Source organism: Atractosteus spatula, chromosome 5 (genome assembly GCF_055471065.1).
Source record: "Atractosteus spatula isolate fAtrSpa1 chromosome 5, fAtrSpa1.hap1, whole genome shotgun sequence".
Lineage (NCBI taxonomy): Eukaryota > Metazoa > Chordata > Actinopteri > Semionotiformes > Lepisosteidae > Atractosteus > Atractosteus spatula.
Window position 1 is genome coordinate 20,431,029 of NC_142710.1, and position 21,578 is coordinate 20,452,606.

At 38.2% G+C, this 21,578-nt stretch overlaps 1 protein-coding gene across 1 annotated transcript; it reads right to left on the bottom strand.

Moving 5' to 3' along the window:
- Positions 1-688: 688 nt before the first annotated feature.
- ipmkb (inositol polyphosphate multikinase b) lies at positions 689-21,078 on the bottom strand. Its single transcript, XM_088917756.1, has 6 exons — positions 20,166-21,078; positions 15,293-15,378; positions 11,973-12,069; positions 11,414-11,586; positions 5,632-5,713; positions 689-4,745 (listed from the first exon to the last, which is right to left on the bottom strand). The coding sequence occupies exons 1-6, from the start codon at positions 20,362-20,364 to the stop codon at positions 4,111-4,113; spliced, it is 1,272 nt and encodes a 423-aa protein (XP_088773882.1). The 5' UTR covers positions 20,365-21,078; the 3' UTR covers positions 689-4,110.
- Between the last annotated feature and the right edge of the window lie 500 nt (positions 21,079-21,578).

Sequence of the window (21,578 nt, forward strand, 5' to 3'; positions counted from 1 at the left end):
AAAGAAAACACAACATTTCGGCCGTTGAGCCTTCTTCACCCTCACACCTGAAGAAGGCTCCATGGCCGAAACGTTGCATTTTCTTTCGTCTCTTTTCAGCATGGAATAAACCTATTACTTGTTCCTTTGCAGGCTACGCATGCTGACGCAGCTCCCCACCTGAACTATTCTATAACACTCTTGATTAATTAGCATTTTCAAAGGGTCCAGACTCTCCACACTGGTCTAAGCTTTGCATGTCTTTTAAAAATAAAACAAAGGAACCAATCTAGAAGTTGAACAGTCTTTTCCATGTGCTCAGGAGTTCCCTGGGGGTACGAGTCCCGGCAGCCCTTGAAGAAGGGGGTGCGAGCAGAGGTCCACCCAGCGAACAGGCAGCTGAAGAGGCCCGAGTGAAAAGAGTGCTTTCAGTGCCCGTTCCCAGGACACACCAGGCTCGCGGCTAAGATTTGCCAGTTCTCCCAAAGTCAAGCACACGTCTCACACAGACACAGCCCCTCTTTCCAAACTTTACGGCACTTCATTTCAATTCAGGTCACCAAACCTCACAAGCTTACTGTAACAAACAAGGAAATGAAACTGAATTACCCATCATATGTAAACTGCTTTTGGGAAAAGCTTTAAAAAACTATTAGCATTCAGCCAAAGAACCCTTTTATCAACCACAAAGTTAAGCTGACAGCAAACATTTTGTTGGAAGTAATTTTATTAGTAATTTAAATCTGCTAAATATACAGCCATTGTTTTATCTAAATATTATTTATCATATTTCATTTACAAAAGTAGGCAATTACATCATTTAAATTGGATTAAAAGGAAAACAAAGCAGTTACACAATAATACTTCCCCCCCCCGGCATGTTTAAAAGGGCCCAAAGAAGAGGCATCAAGTATTCACAATCAGAATACAGACAATTTGGGTAAAAGAAAAAACACTGACTGGGACAAAGAGGGTTAAATCAGACGGAAAGCATTCAAACACAGCTGATCTTAAACTGCATATTCCAGAAAACACAACTTGTGAGATACCAGGGCTCAGAGTTGTCTATATTAATATTTTGGTTAAACATGATTCTAAAATGAGCACAAGCTGTATTTTTCAATTATTTTGGTCCAAATGCTAATAAGTACAGACCACCTGATGCTAATGTTGAGCCCTGCTCTGTTCAATTACTTAAGAGATCCAGTCCATTCCCAATAGTACTAAAGTGCCTCTGTGCACTACTTGCTGGATTTTCAAATTTTGTATCAGGTATATGGCAGTAACAGCTAATACCATTTAGATACTCAAGGAAAATCCTTAGGTTATTCACATCTAAAGGGCAAACAGACTCCTATTGTATATGCATTTGTTTCAGTGAGTTTTATGAACCAAAAGAGCACAAGTGTCAACAGTTGCTTCCAATGGTTACCGTCATAAAACTGAACAACTTAGGACATTAAGTTAACCAATGAAAAAAAAATATGGACTGTAAACAAAAAAATATACAATATTTAAAGCAATTCTAGAGAAAGACTGCATATAAATGTCAGAAACAAAGCTGCATTAACAGACCACCCTGCTGATATACAATGTATATGCACTTTTACATTGAGAATAGGTTTGTCTTTGCACCAGGATTTTTAAAAGAGCTGCAATAAGAACATTTCAGAGGGACCCCATCATCTGCAAATTTGCCAAATAACATTTTCTCACGGCTGTCTGAAGACAAAACCTTTGCTTAAATCAAAGATTAAAAGCACTTTTTTTTTACTCTAACACAGCACTTTTCTTTAAAAAGTATTTTTAAGAAACGTCAGAAAAACTTCTTAAATTACAGAAAAATAAAAATAACACTAGGACATATTTCATTTTTTAAAGCAAAAACTGCCCCTTTACTTTCGAAATGTGTATTTTCTATTCAAGCCTTCCTTCACATGGGCAGATCAAGATTTCAAATCACATATGGGATTTTCATTTTTCAAAACTAACAATTCAAAAGTAATCATACACTGATTGAGCAATAAGCAGGTTTTCAGAACAATATAGGAAACATGGTCAAGTTGAACAGCAGTTAATGCACTGTATATTTATATTCTTTTAAAAATAATGGACATTTTAACGAATGTCTATTCAAGTTCTCTGGCTTTGTAGCAAGTCAGCTCCTCTATACATAGCTAACAGTACTCAAAACACTGATGCTTAAATCCCCTTAAAGGAAGCACCATGGATTCAAGTGCTGGAGTGTTTTAACTATAGGGGCCCAGAGAGTCCAGTTCACAGACGCTTTCAGATAGTTAACACAGCTGCCTTAAAAACTAGGTCCAAGCATTCAGTCAGCAAGGACAGGAATAAAAACTAACTTGAAATCTGAACATTAAGAGCAGTTGTACATTCCGACATTTCTGTAATGTATATATATAATAAATGAGAAAGAAGCCAAACACAGTAGCTGTTGGGAACTACTGTACAACAGATCAGTACACTTTAAAGAGTACATTACTCTTATTCCAATTATAATATTATAAGTTACTTACCGTGCTGTGTTACCTTGATTATCATTCTATAAGAAAGCAATTATTTTCCTTTGAATCTTTTATCCGGTCAATACTATGTATAAAAGACTGTCATTCTTATGATGGAATAAAGTCAAAAAAGAAACTGTAGAAATATTACTCCAATGCTTCTGTTAATTATGCAATTCATAATTATATTTAAAAGCAAAAATAAGTTCACTGATATACATGCTAAATTAAATTTACCTATAGGTAAGTATATTTAAAGTTTTGTTAAAATCAGCTTATTATTTTTTTCTCATTCCACTACTTATTTTAAGGAAGAACAAGGACAAAGAGATGTGATAAGTGCATTGTTTCACATGATCTCCTATACTTTTTTATCAATACCTAACTGTCCTAAAATATTGTTGTGCTATTGGTAACACACCAGAATTCAAGAATACAGTCACTCTTGAAGAAGGCCCCCACAGAAATCTCATTGAAGAGGATTTAGTAGCTGGGGACTCAGAGGGAGTTCATTTGCAGCCAGAAAGACATATGTCTGTCACATATGATCAGAACAAAAGCTGGAAAGTAAAACAAAATTCAGCCCCACTTATTCCAGTAAGAATTTGTCACATTCATGTTATCTGCGGCCAACTACGAGGTATGAGTCAACATGAAAAACAGACACTTGACCAGCTTTGGAGAGGCTCAGAAAGAGACAAAAAGAATTACTTTATTGAGCCCCTTTTTGTGATCAAGTCCATTGGTTCTCTTACCATTAGCAAATCTTTACTGACTTAATCACCCCAACCCCCTTCAATTAAATCTGATTGTTTAAAAAAAAAACTTTTTGCATTTAGGCAACAATACCTAGTCTAAGAAATCATTCCTATACCACGATCCAGCTTCAAAGTCAAGTCTCAGTCCTGATAATATTCCTTAAATATCACAGCAGCATATTTCATTTAGTTACAGTAAAACAATGTTAATATAAATATCCTAAAAGAATGAAACCCATTCATATACATTAAAAAGAATCTCCAGCCCAGAAATCGCTTCTATTTGTCACCACCCTCCTTCTAAAGCTTGGCAGAAGAAAAGACAGTTATTTTGGCAACAAACAAAAATGATAGAAGAATTTAACCCTACATATATTTACCTTACTTGATTTTTGGTAGCTTTTAATGAAAGTATAAATAAAAACGGTTATGAATAAATTACAAAAAAAATCAGTAGTTTCTTCAGTGTTCTGGGATTATTTCGAAAGCAGAAAGCACACAAATGAATTACAGCAGATTTCAGTAAAGCCCGAATTCATCGTGCAGGTCATGATCAGGAACTGCCAAGTCCTTTGACACAAAACAAGCATCTGGACAAACTTCCAGACTTGTCTGCAAGGACTCTCCACACTGGTCTAAGCTTTTCTTGATCAAAATTCATGTGAATATGTAGTCATTTACCTGAGTACGATACTTAGAAAATTAAACTATTGTTACCAGAAGTACAAAACAAGCACATACACTGTGCACAATACACAGAGATTTACCGAAGGGTTATGCATCACTGCTAGTGCAGATTTCTTTGCATGATGGCCGCCTCTTTCTCCCTTTACTGTGGTGGCTGAGCTTTAATCACTTAGGATTTGCTGCAGCACACACAGTAGGTTTCTGAGCCCGTAGATGTACCCCTCGTCTCTGGTGTTACTGGGAAAGACGTGAGCAAAGTCTATCATTCTCACTTCCACTTCGTTCCTTTTCTGCGCCTCGGCTGGATTCAGCTGCCTTTCCTTATCGAGTTTGATATCATTACGGTTAGGCTGCTCCAGCGAGAGGCGAGGCGTGCGCTTCCACACGCCATTGTCCTGCGGGGCATTGCTGGTTTCCGAGGGAACGCCACTGTGATGGCCCTTGGAACAGCCCTTCTTGTGGAGCGCGTACATGTTTGAAAGGCTCTGGCCAAGGGAAGCCGTCATCCTCCCGTTCTCTGTGGAGTCGATTACACGGACATTATTGTTGCACTCCAGGACTTCTCCATCTGGCGGACATCCTTTGGGAAGAGCCGTCTTCTCCGCCAGACTTCCATCGAGCAGCTCCGGAGCTGTTGGCTGAGGCAAGCCCTCATACACAAACAGCAAAGAGCTTGCATAAAAATTTAATTGGCTCTGTCCCTCAAACCACTGCAGTATCTTCTGAACTTTCTGAATGCTGACAACTATGGCATCTTTTCGGATGTTGTTCCCATTGAAGAAGAATTTGGCTAAACCTATGGGGAACGGAGATCAAAAACATTTTTCTTTAGTACTGCAGCTGGAGGGGAAGGAAAGGCCATTTCTTAGGGGTTAAAATCTTGTTTTTCAGGCAGTATTTGAAGATCTGACAGACTGCAGTAAAAATACATGCTACAAGAATGTGCCAAAGAGCAATAACCATCAAACTTGGAGGGAGTAAATCTGTAAAGTTTCAAGAAAAGTGCAATAGTGCCCTGCAACTTCCACAAACTCAAATTAATGCTGACTCCAGTCTTAGGTCTTGAAGCAGACAGTTTAATGGAGGGGTGTGCAATTCTGGTCACGGAGGGCTGGTATGTCTGCAGGTTTTCAAGGTCTCTTTAAAGCAGCAGCACCTGAAGAGCTGGGAGAAGCTGTTTAACTAAATTAGTTTAGCTGTTTAAGAGCAGCAGTGAAATGAAAACCTCCAGACAGACTGGTCCTCCAGCCTCCAGGACCAGAACTGGACACTTCTGGTTAATGTATTGTATTGTATGTATTGTACCTCATTTTCAAGAGACAATCCCAGGCTTGGGAAGATATTTCAACAGCTATTAGAAATATGACTGTTTCCTAAAATAGTAAATATACATCTAATCTAATCTAATCTAATTCTATATTCAAGCGTCTTAAAGCATGCGTCATAATCTTTGGATAAAATTGTAAGACTGTGTTGGTACTGTAATGTTAGTGTTGATGTTTGTTTCTATCTGATGTTTATGAAATGCCGATCACAAAAAAAGAGACACTCCTAGCATGACTATAATGATCCAGTGGATATATTATATGGAGATTCTCAGTTTTGTGCTTCGCCCAGCAGCCTATGAACACATTAATCCAAATTAGTTCCAAGAAAAACAACTACTCTTTACACTTCCTTACCATCCTTTATAGTGTCTTTCACTAAACCCCTTCCATAGTGCTGGTCATGGGTCTCGTAGCTGTCAGTGCTCACTTGATATATCTAGAAGAAAAGAGACAAGATGTCAGGAGTTATTTTCTTGTGGACTGAGTTTTACATAGCCATGTGGTGTCCAGCTGTAAGCAGTATATGGTTTTGAACAGGTAAGGTTGTGGCTTTTTCCCCAGTCAACCTGTTCTCTTGCTTTCTCATTTTCTCTCTCTCTCATGTCTGTCCAGCACAGCATGACTCAATCTTTAATCTTCATTTAGTCTCAAGAACATAAAATCTGGAATTCTTCAAATATGCCTTCTAGCTTTATCAAAATTACTCAATGCAAAGACTGAGAGCTAAGTTTGTACACATAGCTGGAATGAACTTGAGCTAATTTACTATTCCACTCATAGAACCCAAACAGCAGGTGTTTGAATTTTTCGGGATGATTCATGGGAAAGGGAGGGAACCATAGTTGTCAAAACAAAAAGGAACCAATTTCACTCAGAATTTCAATTTCATAGTTGTTGGACAATTTAAGTTAACTTAAATCAGCTCAGGTGAAGGAAATAAAGGAAAATGCACATGGATGGACAATAAATGATCAAGTGACTGGCCCCTGAGTCATCTTATGGTATATGATGGACAATTCCTAGATAAACATCAAGTAACAACAGATCCTGGTTCTGTTGCTTTTATATTTTTACATTTTAATAATATGAAAAAACAGATTCAAGAAACTGTAAATATGCATACTAAAGAATACAGCATATTGAGGATTTTATCCATTTAAAAATATGAAATTCTTGTGGTGTCCTAGCCAGAATATTGTGAGTTTTGTATGATGGTGATGAATACAGAATGCACCAGGCTAGATCAAAATCAAGACAGATGTCTCCCCCTAGTGGAAAACTGACACAAGGAATGCTAATATTTACTGCCACTTTCTGCTTCCAAGAACCAAATTACAGTGCATCAGCATACAGAAATGCACCAATTTTCATTTAAAATTGAAAGAACCAAAATGTGTTTTACAGTAGCTAGAAAAAACAAAATCAAAAAAGGATCCTGAAGTCTACTGCAAATGGATCCCATTATCACAAATTAGCTTCCGTGCCTAATGACTGTGGTTTGCTTTCTACTAGGCAGCGATCCACACCATATCACAACAATCAGCACTTCAACTGGCAGGAACAGGTCACTTCTGTCAGCAGCCACAGAGGGAGGTCAAAGTTCTGGGCATGCAGCCTGCTCCAAAGTGAGCACATGCCCTGGCACAGGATTGAGAAACATGTTCTGCCATCGTCTCTCCCCTTGCCAGCATGCCTGGGGTCCAGCTCACAACCAGCTGGAGAACGGCTGGCTGTTTTCACTCTTTCTGCTGTACAGCTATCAAGCATTCACAAACATCTTTATCTCCTGGACTGAGCTTTCCTGCCACATTGAAATCCCACAACAACAGAGCACCAAATCCCTAGAAAACGTCTGGATCAAGCTTTTAATGACGGTATATTGTTTCATCAATCAGCAGCATTAAGTGTCATTTATCTGTTTCCAGTTACAGCCACAGGAATTCATACAAAGCACCGATGTAACATGCACATCTTTTAAGCTCTTCACTGATGTTGATTAAAGATATCAATCATCACATTTACTTCACCATGTGAGTGCAATGCCACCTGGCACCTGCTGCTTTGGGAAAAAATGTATTTAATAAAATGAAGGGAGAACCTTAACAGAAGATATCTCAAATATATGCCCAAATGAACAGCTGGAAGTCTAAAAATGTATATTAGTACAGCGGCACTTAAATATGCAGCTAACGTGTACACTTACATACCTACATGGTGCACAGGAGGTATAATTCCACTTGTCCCTGTGAGAATGCTTCCTTTACAGTCCTGTAAAGTGATGACCTTACATCACCATCTGTTTTCAGACAGCATCTGGATTCAACTCAGAACAGATCAAGGTAGAAGTTTATAACTGGGACTACATCGATAGGAAACGATTCTGACCTATGGATGGATACCATAGCCATTCAGGTTTTTTTTTATCTATGTTGGCAGATAATTTTGATATCATATGTAATATTTCCGTGGGGGTTGTTTTTTAGTTCTATATTTTTCAAGATCATATCCTGAGATTCAGATATACTGCCAGGAAAAAGTCTGATATTAAGGAAAACGTCAGAAGGGTTAGAGATAATAAATTGCCAAGACAAATCTACTGAGAAAATAAACCATTACCTGTTGCTCAGATAAAAAGACAAGATGAGAATGCGTTTAATATGATACATAAAAACATGTAAACTGCTAAATTACAAAAAACAAGACATGGTAGTAGGTTCATTGGCTTCTGGGAAAATTTGCCCTGGTGCGAGTATGTGCATGTGTCTCGCCTTGTTCCTGTTGTTTGCCAGGATACGCTGCAGCTCCCCTGCCACCCTGAATTAGATGAAGAGATTAGAAAATGGATGGATGGATTCCATCTTTGTTTTCCGGATAGCATAATAAATCGCTAGGGGTTTTATGACAGAACAGGGCCCCGTCTAAAATATTTTCTTTTTATGTCCTCCAGCCTATAATTTATTTTGTACTTAAATTTTACAGTGATCATATCTTATTCCATTCTTGTGTATAAATGTATAAAAGGAAAGAAAATCTCTGAAGCTTTCAGCAATTATAACATGGGGAAGTGTAAATCTAACCATCCCTCAGGTTCTTGATAAATAGTACACAAAAAAAGCTGGAATAACAAACAAGCAGTGGGACCTGCAAAGATCGTTTTATTTTCATCCATTTAAAAAGACTGCATTCCACGTTCTAAAATTATTTAAAATGGTATGTATTAGCAACCACTGAAAGTGCACATAGAATGTGTCAAATATTCTATAAAATAGCAAGCGTAATGATTAGAGAAAGACTCTCCAAATAAAGTGTTAAAGTTACATGCACTCTTTTGGAAAATGTGGAGTTTTTAACTCTAAGAAATATAACCAAACTAATCATTCATGACAAATGATAAACTGATAAATCAGTTACAATTAAATATTGTAAATTAAATGGGAAACTGTGTTTCTAACAATGGAAAATCAAAGTGGAAATAAATATTGTATTGCAAATGCCAGAGTAGAGAAATGGATTATATAATGGTATCACCATGTAATAATGATCTTCATCAACTTTTTTTAAGACAATTTTGACTATTGCATTCTGATACCTAAAGTGTTAAAGAAGAGGGCCTGAAATCTTTTAATAACTTTTATCGAAACGCAATATTTTCAAGGGGCATTCAGCTTAAAGCCTTAAACATTGTGACTGTGATAAACTGAATCAATGAGAAAAGGTCTAATTTGGACATGTTAAGACTACTTTCTCCCATCATCCACACAGTGCGGCCCTAATTAAATCTCCCAAAAGCCTCTTCCTTTCATTCAAACAACTGCTGCAGCTTGGCGACTTTTCTGTGTCTCTGTTCTGTACGGATGAAAGAAGAACTGAGGAGACATGAACCCACTGTACAAAAAAATCTATAAAACACTTCTAGTACAAATAACACTGTACTAAGAATATCAATAACAAACCATTTTACAAGGGTATGACTAGCTCATTGAAGTGCAACCTTTACCTCTCAGAACACCAGATTGATTTAAGCAGGCTCTAGTACAGATCAAACTTTGTTTGGCTGTAATACGGGGGTGTATGAGGATTAAATTTCTGTTATCTCGGCACTATAATTTCAGCAAATCCACAGAACAATTGGCCATAATGGAAAATTGCATGAAACTGATCTAGTATCCTGTTCTATCCAGGAAAAGGTTTCCATTTTTTGCTTCTTTTTCCAGGCCCCTCATTGTTATGGGCTAAAACAATCACTTTTCACATGTTAATGATTCACAGATGGTACAGATAAAAGCAATAAACACAGCAGCAATTAAAACTTCTTATATTTAATGTTCAATTTATTTTAACTATCTTCCCATTGCACTGGTTGTTTAAAGAAACACACAGATTCACATTTACTCCGTTTAACTGACTGAAATTAAAAGGCATATTTTAACACAGACCTAGCACTACAGCATGGGCCATATTTAGCAACATTCCAATGTGCTAACTCAGTAGGAAGGCCAGACTGTTCCCCACAATTAGACACTGCTGGTCCATGATTCGGAAAACATGTTCCTGTTTGCTGACACAAATTTATTTCAAGCAGCTTCAATTTAACACATTTGCCAAAACTCCCCCATAATATTGTGCTCAGAATCTCAAGAGAAAAGGGGCTGACAAAAACTCTTTAGCTAAAGGGTCAGGAATCTAAAGCAAAATCCAGTGATTGCTGTGATGGTTTGCTGGACTTTTTCAAATTACAAGGGGCTAAATCAGAGGTGCATATTTCATGAGCCTGTCATGAAAGGCTACAAATTTGCACTCTCTCTCTAAAGCTGAGAAAGAATGAAGATCTAATGGCCCTTGAAAACTGGAACTCCTTTCAGTTCCAGTCTTTTCAAAACACTGAACTGCAACCCAATGACCTTGTATGATCTTACACAGGTAGTGTAATCTCCCTTCCCTCCACGAAGAAGGACATTTGACGCAAGTCACGAGTGCCTAGAGATGGTTTGGTTATAGATTCATTCTTGTAACTCACAAAGGGTGCACCAGGAAAATTCTGGTTTTGAAACTGGAAAAAGTAATTACTTATTACAGGAATTACTGTACATTATTGCTTTTCATGATTGCCTTTAACTTCCATGAGACTGATAAAGACGATGACCTTGGGAATGATGAGGTAGCTAAAAGGACAACTTTGCCGATGAAAAATGAAATGTCATTAAATCACTGAAATTAGAGTTAAGCAGCCTGTTCGAATCCATTACATCTCAGACTTGACATTCCTGAACTGCTCTATTTGCACTACTGTAAATCACTGTATCCAATTCTCTTGCCTGTTTTTCTCGTCTTCCCTCCAGTCCTCACAGAAATGCTGCTAGAGTGTTATGATTATTGGTGGTAATTAACTAGAGAATTGTTCCTCTAAACACACTGTGCAGCAGGCTTGCTGCCCAGACTTCTGCAAAACATCCTCCTTTTATTTAGGCACAGAGCAGGAGCTGTGCAAGAGTGAAACAGATGTTCAGCACTCGCATAAACAAGTGTGGAGGCTGGGAAAGAAGCCCAGGAAGACTGCACCTTAGGACTGGAAGCGATTCATATGAACAAGTACAGTTCAAACAGTACAGTACCTCCATGACAAAAAGAACTTTTAGTTTTAACTCTCGATCGCTAAAAGTTAATCGGCTTAGTTTACGGCTGTACAGGGAGAACCCATGCATGCTTGCCTCTGACACGCCTCTGCTGGAGCCATGTGTACTTGCCAGCTCTGGCCGTGTCACCTCTCTGGTTAGTGATGTGACATTCACAGACACCCCGGCAGGTTTGCAGACACTCCCACTAGTCTCAGAGGTCATCTTTACTTTGGAGAGCAGGGAATGGCAGGCCAGCTTCTAGCTCATCCACCCTGGTACTGTTTGGCCAATCTGCAGCACCAGCTGGGAGAAACAGTCATATCAAAGTCTAATGACCCAGCATGAACTGGTGACATATGGTCCACAGGACTCAGCCTGCATCCTTTCTGAGCAGCTCTGGAGCAGCAGGTGCTGGATATTTTTCATCTCATCTAAAACTGGTGATGAAGCCTAGAAGCTACAGAGAATAACATTTGACTTCAAAGCTTGTAGCAGAAGTCAGAAAAGAGCAAAGCACTCACTCTCATGCCCAAAACGAGGAAGCCAATCTCTTCCATCAGCGGGTACTTCTTGATCTGCTGGTCCTTCTTCTCCTTGGATGCAAACGGGTCGTAACTCCTCTGGCCTATCTTTACATCCATAATACAGGGCTTGTTGAATCTGCGGGTCACGTCTTCCAGCTTAAGGTACAGATCTAGAGTCGGACAATAAAACATGGGGCAGGGGAGGGAGGGGGAAGGAAGAGAATAAAGATCAATGGTGTTTTGAGCGTAAGCTAATCTGTAAGTGTATTCATTACATTTTCTGGAACAATCCATTTAAGAGGGAAATACAATGCAAAGCAGACAGATCAGAAGGGTTCTCACATGGCCAGCTCTAGTCATCTCCTTAAGGCTAAGGAAGAAATCAAAATACCATAAGGTTAAAAATTACTTAGGTGCTAAAAAAGGTAAACCAATGCAACCACTGCACTTTTTTTCTGAAAAACCTACTTTCTCCAATTACAAAACAAAACTGTAAAGGACTGAAGAAAAAGAAAACCCAAACATGCCATACATCTTCTCAAATAGAAATGGTTACCATTGGGTGCATCAGGTGGTGTCCAGGTGCCATAGTATTTAGGAAGATAGTACTGAAGCTCTGAGAAGAAAGGGTCACGGCATTCTTCAGCATACACCTGAGGAATACAGAACAGAAACTGAGCACTAGGTGACAAAATCAAAACACGCCCATCTACTTTTCAACAAGCACTCATCCATTTCAGTAACTATCACCAACCCGATAAGCTTTTACATCTCCACAGGCATTTTTTTTTTTACTGTAACTGTAACTAAAACTAACAGTTGAACTAAATACATTTCACAATTATTTAACCAATATGTATATGTTATGGCTAAATGTTTGCATGTCTGTGCAAGCAACAGAAAAGTTTGTTAAGTTAAGAGTGAGGTTTACAATAACACACTAACAGCAAACTATGCATTTAAAAGGTTGCCTGTAGTCTATATCTTTATCTCTGGGTTGTCAGAACTCCTTTAACATTGAGAGAAGGATTAAAAGTGTTTGTCCAGTGGAGACAGGACAGTAACAAGATTTAGACAAGTTTTTACAGTTGAGTACTTGGGGCATATGCATAAGCCAACCCTCCTTTTACTACAGGGCAATGAAAACTCCTTTACACAAAATGTACAACATTTTTATTTAATGAAGTGTGCATGTGCAAAATTAAGTGCATCTTTTGAAAGACGTAATTGAGAACATTTTTAATCATAACTGCATACATTAAGAGTAAACATGATACTATCACTCTCTATGCACTAAATCTTTGACAAAAAATTCTACTTATTTAGGCTGTTTATACCTGAGTGTTTTTATGCAAGGATAATATTGTCTTTTCTTTGATTCTGTGCTTTAACAGACTAAGAAAAGTCACAGCCTGTCTGAATTTTTTTTATGAATATTAATGGGAGACAAGGTTTGCTTACATTTCACAGCACTGTAGTAATTCCAAAAGTGTACAAGAAACCATAAAATGGGTAAATGAACATAGTAATATTTATACGGGCTCAAGTAGGTGTAGTACAAGCAGAACACAAACAGGCATATTGGCATTTCTCCAGAATTTGCGAACATTTGATAAATACAAGATGGATCACTTTAATGAATTCAGCATATACACAAAATAAAATGATAAACAGCACTTAATACAATTCTATATATATGCCAGAACCAGTTATATTCAAAAATGTGTTTTTTACATATTTAAAATAATATACAAAAATGAATGCTGATTCAAAGGCTTGCATGGACACAGTGCTGAGCATACATAGAAACAGGGTGTATCTCTGTGTTCCAGTAAACAAGTCTATATACAAGCCTTGTAAACATGTGAACTATAATGCATCAGCCTGCTCTTTGTTGCCAAAATAAAAATATTTCCTAAAACCAAAACACTATGCCCAAAGACTAGAAGCTGCTGTGATTCATCACAGTCCATTTTGTGTTTAATTTACAAGGGGCCCTGAAAACAATCATTCTAGACTTCAGAAAGTGAAATGATTTACAGCTTAACCTTGGAAAACATCTAAAGCATCAAGCAACTAAATTATCAGTTGGTGGGATTTCTATTTGTGTCAGTGGACTTTCCGATAACATGGATTTTACTTTTAGCTACTTTTTCCAAAACACAGGCTGGAATTAACACTTGTATTTAAGAGACAACAATGTGTTTTACTTTGTCAAGACACAAGAGGCCTGATTTTTGTAAGGAAAGTCAAGAAAACTGCTCTGCTCCTAAATTTAATATAGTATAGTCAGTCGTACTAAATGAGGATGTATAAAGTATAAGTACGTTCACCTTGTCCTGAACAACAAACATCACATAGGTGCCTACTAAAAGATTCAGACAAACACTGCCACTGGGACAATGGGAAATAAATGTCCAACCCATAACTTGAATTCTCTCACATATACAGTAATGTGGTATATTGACAAAATCCAGCATAATAAAAATAAGAAAGATTATAATTATAATACTGGTAAGGGTCGTCCAGTAGTGCAGTTATTAACTTTTCTCACAAACAAAATATGGTTCTGAACCTGATCCTTTGAATTTCAAGTGTCTTGGCGTCTCTGAAGCCAAAAGATCTTTGCATCCACTGCCATCAGTGTGTGTCATTAAACATACTGCAAGGCTTCTTTCACGTTCAGAGATCATGAGTGAACCATCTGTTTAAAGATCCCAATTCCAGTGGAGCTATTCCTAAAGCTCCATTAGTGATTTACTCCAAAGGAGTCCCTCTCTTCTAACAAAGAGGTCAGCCATTCAGTTACACTGAAAGGGGAATCATACCATTAACAAAGGCTTTGGACATCCATCTTCCTTAGTATATCCTTCCTCATAGGTTTTAAATGAGCCTTTCAAATCTCCAGATGTCTCATTTACTTCTAGTTTTATAGCATTATCCTTCCCTTCAGAGCCACTTACAGATTGCATCACACTGATAAAGGAGATAGCAAGGAGCCCTAAAGATAAATCAGGAATTTCAGGTTCAAAGTCTCCTAATTAATTTGGATGGGGGGGGTAGAACAAATATTATATAGAGTATTTCAAGGGAACGCAATAGGAGGCCACAGAAATGTTAAAGTAGAAAAACTATTTGATGACTGGGAATGCTTTTAATGAAAGAGGCTCTTCCAGTCGTCAACATGCAAGAAAATTTAATACTTGCCTACACAGAACATTTTAACTGAGTTTTAAAGGCAAATAAGTGAGGGTTCCAATCATTTTATTTGCTTCAAATGGAAAAAAAAAGTTTTATGGCTTTAACTCTCGTAAACAATATTAACTTAGATATTGAACAATATTAAACAGAGTACATCTGAAGGATAGCTCGATCAGGACAGAACAGGAAACCAAATATTTAGAATTAATGTCTTAATCAGCTAGGGACTATAACATCCGTATTTCAAAGTGCCATAGAAAGAACAACTCCAGAAGAAAAATCTTTTAATAATTTTGGATGTCTGAAAACACATTAAAATGAACATAACTCTAAAGCAATCTAAAACAGGTAAGTATGAATTGTTACTTTTGCATTTCAAGAGAAGGGGAAACCAAAACTAACAGCATGAACATCTTCATCCCAGCAAGACAACAATTCACCTATTAAAGAGATTAATTGTTCTGGTCAGAAAGGCAAAACACAGTTCAGTATTTCATAGCTCATGCAAGCACCTTGAGTAAACAGTATTCTTTAGTAACAGCGGATAAGAAAATGTCACTACAGGTGAGCTAAAACTGTAAAAAGTACAGTAATCTTTGCCCTTAACAAGCTTCAGTGTACTTTGACCAATTAAGGAGGGTGTTTTTATCCATTGAGGAAGGCGTAGTCCTTTACCTTGTTGTAAAACTGCAACTCTCTCAGGCCACGAGGAGGAGGCTGTAGCTGCTTTAAAACGGTTCCATCTGGATGTTGCAAGATACCTGTTATAGAAAAAACAGAACATGTAAATGCCCTGCCTGCACACTTACATCATCTGGTGCCAGTGCAGTGTACACTCCCTGAAGCATTCTCTGATACAGAATGGAAAGGCATTCTTTTCTTCACCTGTAACACAGTAATAGCTTTCAGCCATTTAGGCCTAGAGATGCCTTTCAATTTAATTGCTCAGCACTGCAATGTCGTCTGTGTAGGGAAAATAGCATTAAAGAGAGAGCTATGTACCTAGCAACCAAGAAATACATACATTCATTTTCAGAGGTCTTTGATTACAACAAAAAAAAAACATTCTCAATACATTCTAGTTATGCCTAGTTAGGTCTCATACAGAATGTTGTGTACAATTGTGGTCACAATGCTACAGAAAACATATTACTGCTCTGGAATCAGAACAGAGAAGAGTAACCGGAAGCATCCTGGGACCTCAGTGGAAACTATGTGGATGTACATTTAAAAGTGAGAACAGGAAGCACTTTTTTTCCCCAAAGGGGTGTGGGATTATGGAAGACATTTACCCAGATATGAGGTTAAAGCCAATACTTTGGCTTCCCTCAAGACTGAAACAGACTGCATGAGATCATTGGATCAATAAGCTACCAACCACCAAATGGGCCTAATGGGCCACATGGTCTCTTCTCATTTGTAACCTTTCTTATGTTCTCCAAAGCTATAGAACACACACTATGATAAACATAAGTATTGAGTTCTTCAATCTGGAGCTTTAAATTAATGGATAAGAACTGTAATCTACCTATTCACATCATAAAGCGATACATTAAACTGTCACCGCCATGACCAATTCTGCACACAGTAAGTACACAGTTCCTACAGCACAAGGTGAAGGGTTTCCTTATAGCTGGCTCCACATGATTAGTGGAGAAAAAGACTCACTACTGACACAAATCATTCAAAGTAGTGTGGAACATGATCTCATCTTGTCACTTATCTCCAAGCTACTGACCTTTTATATTTCATAATCTCTGAAAAGCCCTTGGTACAAATCCATTCATCTGCACTATCACATCATTAACAAGTTCCCTACAGAGGAATTACTGAAACACAAAGAATGAAAAAGCCCCTGAAGTTATCTACAGCCATACAGAGGCTGCACATCAAGTGCCATTTTAGGGAAAACTACACAAAGATAACAGTAGCTCTGGCATTGATGTTGATGTAACAGGTGGCTGGCAGTCTCTTGAAGGTATGTATGCATGTATACATCTCAAGCACTTAACCTGGAATTATTTTTCACAAACTTCAAAGACAAGCAGCTTTAAACTTTCAACTGTTAATTCTTTTTGTTCTGATAATACTGACTGACTTGTCTGTCGGAAAGAAATAGAAATTTTAAAACATAAGGCCTTCGTAAAGGTTCTTTAATCCAATAAGCTACACGTTTTCATTCTAGGGTCACTTCAGATGATTGCCACATCAGGGGTTAAACGACTGGTTTCATCAGTAAGGTCAAACTGGCCTTCAAAAGCCCTTGCAAAAATTACTCCCACAGCACAACCAACACCAAGACAGATGAAAGCTACAAATCAGACATAAAAGCCCCCTTAAAAAGATGAAAATACTGTCTCTAATGAAATGAAAGGCTTGAGAATCTCTTTTTGTAAATCAGCCTGATTCACTATTCACTTGGCTCTTTATTTTAACTGTGTATTTTTCAAAATAATACAATTTTGTTTATGAGCACTTCTCAAAGCACATTACAGAAGTGAAAAGAAAAAAAGAAGGGCTAAAAAGGAATTAATTATATTTTAAAAGCTATAGTGAAAACGCTTTATATGTAATTTAAAAACACTGACAGTAGCAGAATCTGTACTGGACAGCGAGTTCCACATAAACAGCAGTGAACAGGAGAAGGATCTATCACCCACTGTGTAGAGTCTAGTCTTTGGCAGAGTAAAGACTGAATCAGCAGATCGCAGATTCAGAGGTGGAGTAAAACCATACAGATTCCTTAAAATAATCTGTTAGGCCCTTCAATGCTCTATTATCAGGAGAACCTTAAGCCCACTCTTAATTTACAGAGTAGTTTTAGCTACAGAATTCTTGACATGCTGAACCCTATTTAGTACCAGTAAGTAAGCCATTACATTTGTTGAATCTTAAATAAAGGAATGTATCGTTATTTCAGTATCGGTACACGATAGTCACACAGGATTTTAACAAAACACTGCTACTCTGGTGGAATACAGATACATTTGTGAAGTTCCTGTCATGCACTTCACATAAAAACACAGTCAGGCTAACAGCAAGGTTTCAAATTTCATCAAGATTTTGAATTTGGTATCCTAAACAGAGTAAACAACAACACTAAAGACACCAACTCTGCACATTATAAGCATAACCTCAGTCATGTCACTGTTTAGCTTAAAATGGATCTCAAACTATCAAAACAACACCAATAAAGTGCAGAGATCGCAGCGATGGTATCTGACTTGGTCAGCATGTAAATCTGAGCATCATCAGTACAGTAGTGAAACCCAAGACCATGAGTGACTACTGTGACCAAGAGACAACCTTTAGATGGTATACAGTAAAGACTCCAGGACAGAGTTGTGTGGAACACCACTAGCGATTGGGACATCACATTCGAAACGCAAGATGTACAAATTGGTTCCTGTTACCTAAATAGTAGCCAAACCGACAAATAAAGGTACCAGTGATCACTAGATAACTTTCTATGTGACCAAGCAGAATGCCATAATTGACAATACCAAAATGTGCATGTAAGTCCAGAACAATATTAAGTGGGTCGGAAGCCATTAGCAAAACATTAACTATCTTAGTAACATCTTTTCAGTCCTGTGTCAGTCTAAGGCCCAACTGGAAATCTCAAAGAGCTCTTTGGATGGAATTTGATCTGCCGCTGCCCTTCCTGAATTTTTGTGAGAAAATGCAAATTGGAAACCATTCCACTTGCCAGCTAAAAACACTATAACCATGCTACTTCTGAAACGAGATGAGCTGCTTTTCACTTAGCCTCACAGCTGCTGAGTGTTTTGGCTAATTAATAACCCTTCAAGCAGACCTTGCTGTTGATAGTGATCACTAGCGATCATGTAGAGCCTGTTTTACCTGATGTGTTGCATAATTACATTTTTTACAATAAACTGTTGAAGAGTAGGAATTTCGTTATCATCCACTTTACTTATATAATATTCTATATATAAATATATAATAATTTAAACCTGCTGAACAATAATCTCTCAAGTTTTAATTAAAAAACTTGTAAAAAAATGCCACAAGCCTGGGGTCTCAGGAACCACACGCTATTAAAAGACTGAAAAAGTACTGAACTGGTAAACCCAGCAATGTCTTTATAGTAGTAGTACAGTAAAACTGACTGTACCACTGCACCATGTAATAACTGATGTAATGTATTGCAAAGGCATAGGATTCAAAGCACTGGAGGAACAGAACACTTTTGTTTTCCCCGAGTATGAGTTTGAGAACAGTTATGGCCCACATGGTATAATGATAAAATAAATCCAATTATAAAGGAGATTAAGGTCCAATATGAAAATACAAAAAAAAAACCCATTGTAACTAAATGTTATAGTACTTGCTAATAACTGTACTGCAGGAAATTAGTTTGTTAGGAACTTTACAAACCTGAGAATCTTAATACTTATTAAAGCCAGTGCTAGAAGACCTTGCAATAACAGGGGTTGTTTTGCTCATTGGAGCTTTAACAACAGCGCAGTTATACAGTTGCAGGAAGCAATCTTCTGAAGAGTAAGTGACTACTTCCAATGAAATGTTACAGGAAAAATCTAATCTGGAGACTATTTCCAGCATCTATATTACTGAATGTAAATGTTAAGCAGCCTGTAAAGAGATCATTTTCAAAGATTAAACAGTCGCATCTCTGGACTCTGAACTTTTCAAGGCAGTAAGGACACACTATCAGAAGAAAATATTGACAGAGCCACCAACAGGCTGGCACCTCAAAGACATGTTCCATAAAGGAAGAATGAGGTGAGTGTTAGTTAAAAGATAAAGATAATTGACCACACTATAAACCCAGGAGTATGAATACAGGGAAGCATAAGCTACAACTTTCAAAACCCATAAAGAGTATGCAAATACAACAGCTACAACATTTTAATGCTTACATTTTAAATTAGTAAATAAAACTGAACAACTTGTGCAGAAAGTTACTTTTAGAAACTTTTCATTGTGTATTCATGTTTTTGGGTCACCTCCACTGGATGAACACATCCCACTTAACAGTGAAATGTTCGCTTAACTTAGTCTATGCAAATATAAGAGAAGATCACTTTATTGGTCATATACAATTTCTTGCATTAGGAATTTGTCTTTTCGCATACCCCAGCTTGCTCTCCATGAGACAGACACACAGACAGGGTGAGAAGCTTGGAGTCAGAACACAGGGTCAGCCATTTATACGGCAGCCCTGGAGCAGCTGGGGTTAAGGGCCTTGCTCAGGGGCCCAACGGAGTAGGATTCCTCTGCCGGCCGCAGGATTTGAACCGGCAACCTTCCAGCCACAGGAGCAGATCCTTAGCCACAGAGCCACCGCTCCGCCAGTTATATGTATCGCAGTCCTGGACTATTGCTCACCACGTTTTACAAAACTGACCCTCTACGTTACAAAACCCACCAAAAAATAAATGAAACTTTGTGTCAGTCGTGATGATGAAATAAAAGTAGCCATTAAAACACATAAGTTGCGTTATTCGGTTGAAACAAAATCACAAAGCAAAATGAGAGAGGAAAAGATGTGCTTCTCACTGACCTACTTTATCTACTCCATACTTATGACCGGCCACTTGATGCGAGAGTGGCACACATCCATTCAGGTGGGGTCCGTCCTGAATCACCGTCTTCTCCCTCACCGGTCCGGAAAGACGGGTTTCCACGCCGGCCATCTGATGTTTGATTTCTAATCTTCCCATGGCCACTGATGAGTCCATTACCTGGTGGTGAGCTGACATCTTGACAGACGACTCTAAAGTAAACGCTCCTTAGTTAGAAGACTAAAAAAACACCTTTGGGGTATTGTTAAACAGCCGCCGCGATTCCAGCAACGTGATTTCGTAGATGACCCGAAGGAGTCTTCATTTTGGATCTCACTGACGCGCAGCCATCAGATACCAAGTCTATGCCTTAGTAATACTATGCAACAAGGTCCCACAACCTCTCTACTACTTGAATGACTCTCACATCTTAAACGGCAACACAAAATACAGCCTGGCCACATCCCACTTCCTCACTGAGCAGCGTCAGTACTCCTCCTCGATATCTGATTAAACACTCTAGGTCCCAATTCTACTACCTAAACATTCGTAAAGCTGAATTATATTCAGTTCAGGTATGTTATAAAGCTCCTAGGAAGGATCACAAAAAGCACAAAGCAGTCGATCTAGTCTAGGCACTTTCGTGAGGCTCGGTACACATCCCTGTAGCCAAGAAGCCGTGACATCGGTCCTTATCGATGCCTGTGCTGTAGCCTTTTTATCACTCCTGCTAGATAAATTCAGCGAAGCGTTCGAAGATATTGCTGATCCTGTTTTAAACTCTTCCGTCCCGTACACACAGTGTAGACCTCTGAACAGCTTCCTTAATCGTCACTACGTTTATGATCTTGTCCTGAATGTTCCAGTTTGTGTGAGCTGCTGAAGCAGACGACTTTCTACCACGTGACTGTCAGGTTTGCGGCATTTTCCCCTACTGTCGTAACCCCTTGCACATGCTTTGGAAGTCTTACTGTTGCCAGTACTGTCGTAATCCACACGCTCATGTAACGTGCGGGGAGCTATCTGCCGTGTGTGACAATAAATATGCTAAAAGAGCTGAGAATTATGTAAGTCTTTCTTAAGTTTATTCAGTGGAAAGTGGTTGAAAGTAAGCAGTTAAATAGTAACTACTATTGATGATAAAAAACATGATCGCAGGCAACAATTTTGGATTACGGGACAACGGATCTTTAGAGAATCTCACTTAATTTCCATCGTGTGTTCTTCAACTCAACAGTGTAATAATGTAATCTATAAACTACAGTATACTAATAGAGCATTAATTCAAAATTTGTCTTCAATAAAAATTTAGTAAAACGTTTTTAGCAGACTGTTGAAAATACGTATATTTGTAGTACCCTAAACACCCGCTGACCTGGGTTGGGCCACCTTACGCAAAGAAAACGGCTGTT